Consider the following 7,500-nt stretch of genomic DNA (forward strand, 5'->3'; position numbering starts at 1 on the left):
GAGGAAGATGGTAGTATGCAGTAACGCATTTAATATAGAAATACAAATTTTACCTCCCGTAAGAAAGGCAAAATTTGTATTTTTATATTAAATGCGTTATTGCATTCTACCATCTTTTTCATATATATATATATATATATATATATATATATATATATATATATATATATATATATATCATCATCATCAGCCTGTATCATTCCACTGCAGGACGTAGGCCTCTCAATCTATTCCAGTCATTCCGGTCTTATGTCCTCTGATTCCAGTTTACTCCTGCAAAGTTCGCTATTTCATCTCGCCATCTAGTCATTGGTCTTGCCCTGGGTCTCTTTGTGTCGTGGATTACCCATTCTGTTGTTTTCTTTGTCCACCTGTTGTCCTGTCTCCGATATATGTGTCCAGCCCACTGCCACTTTTTCTTCTTGATGCTCTTGAGTATATCCTCTACTTTTGTTTGCTGCCTGATCCATGTGGCCTTTTTTCTTGTCTCTTAAGCTAACTCCTAGCATAAGCCTTTCCATTCCTCTTTGGGCGCTTACTAATTTCCTTTCGAGTGCCTTGGTCGTAGTCCATGTCTCTGATCCATATGTCATGACGGAGAGGACACATTGGTATATATATATATTTATATATATAATACATGGAATCAACAGATACAGGCAGCGTTAAGATTGACATTCTGTGACGGAATGGATTATTTCAGTTTTCATAATTTTCATGTTGTTATTTCCATTAGTTTATTTAAGTGTAATTGTGCCCGTGACCATGTGACCCAAATACGCCGCGCCAAAAACAACGACCGCCATGACCCCCCCCCCCCCCCCCCCCCCCCCCGCTAACCCCCGGCGCCCCTACCGTAAACCCAGACGATGCCGACGATCTGCACGAGGCCGAGGATGATGACGGAGATCCCAGCCGAGTACCAGAAGAAGAGCTCGAACATGAGGATCCCGCCCTCGAGGCACATCGAGAGCCCCATCAGGAAGATCACGAGACACACGCCGGCGACCACGATGGGCTTGCGGGTCCTCAGGGCGGGAACCAAGTCGAACAGGGCGGTGGTCACGGTTTCAACCATCGTCAGCTGGGGCGGAGATTTGGACTGATTAGTAACTCAACTTTTTCGTCTCTTGCTGGTGCAAAGAGATAGATTGAGAGATGAGCGATCCGGGATGAATGGTTTCCATCATCGTTAGCTGTTTGCAAGGTAAGGGATTGATTGAAAAAAAAATAACTGAAAGAAATGTTTTTTTTCCATAGTCAGCTGACACAGAGAGAAGTATAGAAAGACACACGAATAAGAAAGAAAATAAAGGTTTTCACCCTTTTCAGCTGGTGCGAAGGAAAATATTGAAAACCAGAAATGTAAAGAAAAAAGAAGAAAAAAAAAAAAGCGGTCTTCGCCATCGTCAGCTGTTTCCAAAGGAAGGATCTGGTAATGGGGGTTAAAATCGCAACAATAACAGGGGTCATGGTGTCTCGGGTCATATCTGATTCGAAGCTTCGGAAGAAAGGTCCTTAGTTTTTTGTCTGTGTTTTGTCTTTTTTTTTTTTTTCCTTTTTTTTTTAGCTATTTCCGTCTTCTCTGGTTCTTCTGCAAGTTACTAAATATGTATGATTTGATAGTTGATAGATACAGGTACAGACTCGTTACAGGTATTCTGATGAGGATGTATCATGTAAACGACGGTAATTATTTGGTAGCCTTTGTCCTTCCCTGTTGCTCATCTTCTCTATCGCAAAATACTGTATGGGGGATGTATTGGTGTTAACTTTCGTGCCAGATATTAAGATTCTATACAATAGTTGATACTTATAGTAATGAGGCGGAATTGCTTGATCGGAAAAAAAATAAGGGGGAAACAGGGGCGTCATTAGGAAGTTTTGTATATATATATATATATATATATATATATATATATATATATATATATATATATATATGTTTGTGTGTGTGTGTGTGTGCGTGTGTGTGTGTCTGTGTGTGTGTGTGTGTGTGTGTCTGTGTGTGTGTGTGTGTGTGTGTGTGTGTGTGTGTGTGTGTGTGTGTGTGTGTGTGTGTGTAGTTAGTCCCGCTAAGCTTTCCAAGGGGGCATCTAAATGAGCTAAACAAATTATTTCTCTGTTTCGTCCTAAATATATCTAAAATAACTATAATATTGTATTATACATAAAAGACTTTTGACTTTGTTAATGATGTGTCTAGATTGTTTTATTTGATTGATGGAAAGAGTAGTTAGTTCGGTATTTACAAAAAAAAAAAAAAAAAAGAGAGAGAGAGAGAGAGAGAGAGAGAGAGAGAGAGAGAGAGAGAGAGAGAGAGTGAGAGAGAGAGAGAGAGAGAGAAAAAAAGATGGCGCCACATTAATGACAAATCTAATTTCACTGTTCAGGTAGAGGTGAAGTAGAAGGCAGGCGAATAGGAAGATGGACAGAAAAAAGTAAAAAAGAGAAAGAAGAGGAAAAAATAAATAGAATTAAAAAAATAAATCTCATAAAGAAAGAAGGCGGTACATAGACATTCGAAGAAAAGAATTAAGAGAAACTAACCGTGAAGAAGAAGAAGAAGAAGAAGAAGAAAAAAAAATCACACAGAGGGAGAACAACAACATCATCAGAAGAAAGGATCGACGCCGGCCAGCCCACCTGCGACGCCAAGCCGATGTTGATGAGCATGACGAAGAACAGCACCGACCACAGCTGCGGGAGCGGCAGGAGGGACACCGCCGCAGGATACACGATGAAGGCCAAGCCGGAGCCCGAGGAAGCCACGTCCTTCACCTCGACGCCCAGCTCCGTCGCCAGGAAGCCCAGGATGCTGAAGATGACGAAGCCGGAGAAGACGGACGTCGAGCAGTTCGAGAAGGCGATGATGATCGCATCTCTGGGGGAGAGGGGGAGGGAGGGATGAGAGGGGATGGGAGGGGATGGGAGAGAGGGATGAGGGTGGGAGGGAGGGAGGGAGGGATGAGAGGGGATGGGAGGGAATGGGAGAGAGGGATGAGGGTGGGGGGGAGGGCGGGGAGAGGGAGGGAATGGGAGAGAGGGATGAGGGTGGGAGGGAGGGCGGGGAGAGGGAGGGATGAGAGGGGATGGGAGGGAATGGGAGAGAGGGATGAGGGTGGGAGGGAGGGCGGGGAGAGGGAGGGATGAGAGGGGATGGGAGAGAGGGATGAGGGAGGGATGAGAGGGGATGGGAGGGAATGGGAGAGAGGGATGAGGGTGGGAGGGAGGGCGGGGAGAGGGAGGGATTGGGAGAGAGGGATGAGGGTGGGAGGGAGGGCGGGGAGAGGGAGGGATTGGGAGAGAGGGATGAGGGTGGGAGGGAGGGCGGGGAGAGGGAGGGATGAGAGGGGATGGGAGAGAGGGATGAGGGTGGGAGGGAGGGCGGGGAGAGGGAGGGATGAGAGGGGATGGGAGGGAATGGGAGAGAGGGATGGGGGGGGGGGGGGGGGGGGGGGGAGGGAGAGGGATAAGAGGGGGTGGGAGAGAGGGATGAGGGTGGGAGGGAGAGCGGGGAGAGGGAGGGATGAGAGGGGATGGGAGAGAGGGATGAGGGTGGGAGGGAGGGAGGAAGAAGGAGGGAGGGCGGGGAGAGGGAGGGATGAGAGGGGATGGGAGGGAATGGGAGAGAGGGATGAGGGTGGGAGGGAGGGCGGGGAGAGGGAGGGGGGAGAGGGGATGGGAGGGATGAGAGGGGATGGGAGAGAGGGATGAGGGTGGGAGGGAGGGATGAGAGGGGATGGGAGGGAGTGGGAGAGAGGGAGGAGGGTGGGGAGGGAGGGGGGATGAGCGGGGAGAGGGAGCGATTGGGAGAGAGGGATGAGGGTGGGGGGGAGGGGGGGAGAGGGAGGGATGAGAGGGGATGGGAGAGAGGGATGAGGGTGGGAGGGAGGGCGGGGAGAGGGGGGGGGTGAAGGGGGTGGACGGGGAGTGGGAGACGGGTAAGAGGGGATGGGCAGGGAAAGGGTGGGGGGAGGGCGGGGAAAGGGGGAAGAAAGACGGGGAATGGGCGGGGAGAGGGGGATAGGTGAAGCAAAGGAATGGAAAGGAGGGAAGAGGAAAGAGAAAGAGAGGGAGAGGGAGTGGTAGAGAGGGAGAGAAGGATAGAAGAGAAGAGGGAAAGAAAGAAAGGGAGATCGAGAATAAGAGTAAAGGAAAGCAAGAGAGAGAGAAAGAGACAAATAGAATAAAAAAAAAGACGAAGCATAAACAAGAAATATGCAAGTCATTTACGCATACGAAACGACTGACAGTGACACCTAGCAGAGAGAAACGAAAACTGATGATGAATGAGAATGAATAACAATTGAAAGAACAGAGAAAAGAGGATTGAATACAAACATAAACGGATAATGAAGCCTAGAAAATGGGACAGACAAACAGATAAGTAAAACAAACGCAGTTAATTAGCTCACGGAAATAAATTGTATTTTATTTCTATATATAATATATGATTATGATTAGAATTACGATCATTATTATCATCCTTATCATTACAATCATTATTTTTCATCATCACTATTATTCTTATCACTATCATTATCATTATCATCATCACGTTGTTATTATTACAGTTATTGTTGTTCTTACTATTATTATCAATCTTACTATTATTAATATAATTTTTTTTATCTTTGCCATCACAGTTATTATGCAGAGGATTATCCTTATGATAATAATCATGATTATGTTCATTATTATCATAAATATTATAATTATTATCATCATTATTATCACTATTATTATCATTATTACTTTCACTGATACCATTCTCATTATCATTGCTCTCATTCCTATCACTATTACCATTTCTACCATTCTCATGATCATTATCATTATCATTACCATCACCCTCACCATCATCACCCTCACCCCCACCAACATCACCATCACCCTCACCATCATCACCCTTTCCATCACCATCACCATCATCACCACTCTCACCCTCACCCTCATCACCCTCACCCTCACCCTCATCACCCTCCCCCTCCCCCTCCCCCTCCCCCTCCCCTCCCCCTCCCCCACCCCCTCCCCCTCCCCCTCCCCCTCATCACCCTCCCCCTCACCCTCACCCACACCCTCCCCCTCCCCCTCACCCTCACCCTCACCCTCACCCTCACCCTCATCACCCTCACCCACACCCTCACCCTCACCAACCTCATGCAATTATTATTGAACTTATTGTAGGACGAGAGGGTGACGAGGCAGCCGAAGGAGACCCCGAGGGAGTAGAAGATCTGGATGGCGGCGTCACTCCACACCTCCACCTCCAGGAGACGAGAGAAGTCGGGCTTGAGGAAGTAGAACTCGATCCCTTTGACCGCGCCGTCGAGGGTGATGCCTGGAGGCGCGACGGGGAGGGAAGAGGAGGGAGGTTAGATTGGTAAGGGGGTGGGGGGGAGAGGAGGGAGGAAGAGGGAAGAGGAGGGAGGGGAGGGAAGAGGAGGGGAGACGAGAAGGGGTGGAAGAAAGATGGAGGGGAGACGAGAAGGGGAGGGAAGAGGAGGGAGGTTAGATTAAAAAGGGGAGAGAAAAGGAGGGAGGGAAGACAAGAAGGGAAGGGAAGAGGAGGGAGGGGAGGGAAAAGGAGGGAGCTTAGAATAAAAAGGGGAGAGAAGAGGAGGGGAGACGATAAGGGGAGGGAAGAGGAGGGAGGGGAGGCGATTGGAAAGGGGAGGGGACATGAGGGAGAGGAGACGAGAAGGGGAGAGAAGAGGAGGGTGGGGAGAGATTGGAATGTGAAGACAAGAGGAATGGGGATAAGACCTACGAAAGGGAGACAAGAAGAAGAGGAATAAGAGATAAGAAAAGCAGGTGTGAGGAAAGAGATGAGATGAGGGAATAGAGAGGGAGGCGAAAGGAGGGAGGGAGGAAATCAGGAGATATAAAGAGAAGAGAAAAGCGTAGGTAAAAGTCAGGATATTTTATATATAAAATAAATGGATAAAGGATTGAAATATGTAAGTAAATGAATAGATGTACAGATAGATAAATTGAAAAATCGAGATACAGAGTAAATATTAAGATTTCTCTTGTGATATCAATTGCCAACCCCTCTTTACTAATGAGTAAATTATTAAATACAATCAATTAACAAGGACATAAGGCGACGCCCTTCAGAGCCCCTTGCCTTACCTCTGACGAACAGGATGGCTAGGATGACGTAGGGAAAGAGGGCGGTGAAGTAGACCACTTTTCCCGACGACTTGATGCCCCTGGCCAGGCACGCGCCCACGATCACCCACGCCAGCGCCAGGCAGCCCACCAGCTCCCATCTGAGACCGCCCATGTCGTCCCAGGAGCGCCCCGTGACGCCCAGCATGCGGTTCCTGCAGTGTGGGAGTGGGGGTTAAATTGTGCTTGTTTGTGCATGTGTCTATGTCAGTGTTTTCATGTGGTGGCGTTTTCTTCTGCTGAGATTATCGGTGTCTGTTTCTTCCATTCCTTCATATTTCATGTGTATGATTGGAGTATATCGTCAAAAAAGTGTGGCCAGAAGATTTTGTTGGGAGATTCATGTTTTTTTTCTGAATTCAATTCTTCTAATTTAGACTGAGACAAAGCTATGTAGAAACTGCAATATTGTAAGTGATGTTTCCTGAGTGAATAAAATAGATGTTCCTATAAAAAAAACAAAAAGATAACGGATTAAAATCCCTTTTCCTTCGTCCTTATTCTATCACCATTGTTTTAAAGTACTTGAAAGAAAATATATATTTTTTTCACTTGAAATAATCCTCGCTGGCTGAGATCCTCGTGAGAACAGTCTCGACTGGCTGGACCCAGCTTGACCCATTGGTAGGATCGTGGCAGTGTGTCCCATTTAACTCCTTCAGGTCAGCCAGACTGCAGTAGTCGCCCACGCTGAGGCAAGTCCTGTTATAGTAGACGAGGGAGGAATTCCTACAGAACTCGGCCTCTCTGTCGGTGAAGCAGTCTGGAAGGAGGGAAGGAGGGAAGGAGGGAGGCTCTTCAGAGGGACGGTTGCACTGAGTGGAGGGAAAAGAAGGATGGAGAAGGTGGAAGGGTGAGGGGATGGAGGAGGTGGATGGTCGATACGGAAAAGAGAAAGGGGAGCTGAGGAGGAGCATCCAATATCAAAGATAAGATGGATAGGATAAGAAAGGAAAACAAAGAGGAAACGATAGGATACTGAGCAATGGTTAGACAAGGAGATAATCGAAGGATAAAGATATCCATTCCCAAAATTGAGATGTCTGATAATTTAGGAAAAAAATATCTCAAGGACAGGACGAAAGAAGGAAAAAATGGTATCACGTTCAGAAAGCAGCAGAAAGGAAGGTTAAGGAGGGCATAGCAGAGAGAGAGAGGAGAAAGCTGTAATGAAAAATGTACATGATTGCTAAAACATTGAGTTGAAGGGGTTGAAAAAAAAAATACTTTGGGACAGCTACTCTACATATCGAAAAAGGAAAAAAAACAACACACTGATTACATTAAAAGCAAATATATAAGCCCACCTATGAATTTCTGAGA

At 46.8% G+C, this 7,500-nt stretch overlaps 1 protein-coding gene across 1 annotated transcript in view; it reads right to left on the reverse strand.

Moving 5' to 3' along the window:
• Positions 1-7,500, reverse strand: part of LOC122253903 (sodium- and chloride-dependent glycine transporter 1-like) — a 26,935-nt gene that overhangs the window by 3,124 nt on the left and 16,311 nt on the right. Inside the window, exons 5-9 of the mRNA XM_086531752.1 lie at positions 6,730-6,940; positions 6,139-6,332; positions 5,161-5,344; positions 2,647-2,884; positions 856-1,084 (exon numbers count right to left, since the gene is read on the reverse strand). Coding sequence (XP_086387878.1) covers positions 856-1,084; positions 2,647-2,884; positions 5,161-5,344; positions 6,139-6,332; positions 6,730-6,940 — 1,056 coding nt within the window. The remainder of the gene's footprint in view (positions 1-855; positions 1,085-2,646; positions 2,885-5,160; positions 5,345-6,138; positions 6,333-6,729; positions 6,941-7,500) is intronic.

This window comes from Penaeus japonicus, unplaced genomic scaffold (assembly GCF_977035675.1).
Source record: "Penaeus japonicus unplaced genomic scaffold, GWHDUDI00000001_assembly GWHDUDI00000036, whole genome shotgun sequence".
NCBI lineage: Eukaryota > Metazoa > Arthropoda > Malacostraca > Decapoda > Penaeidae > Penaeus > Penaeus japonicus.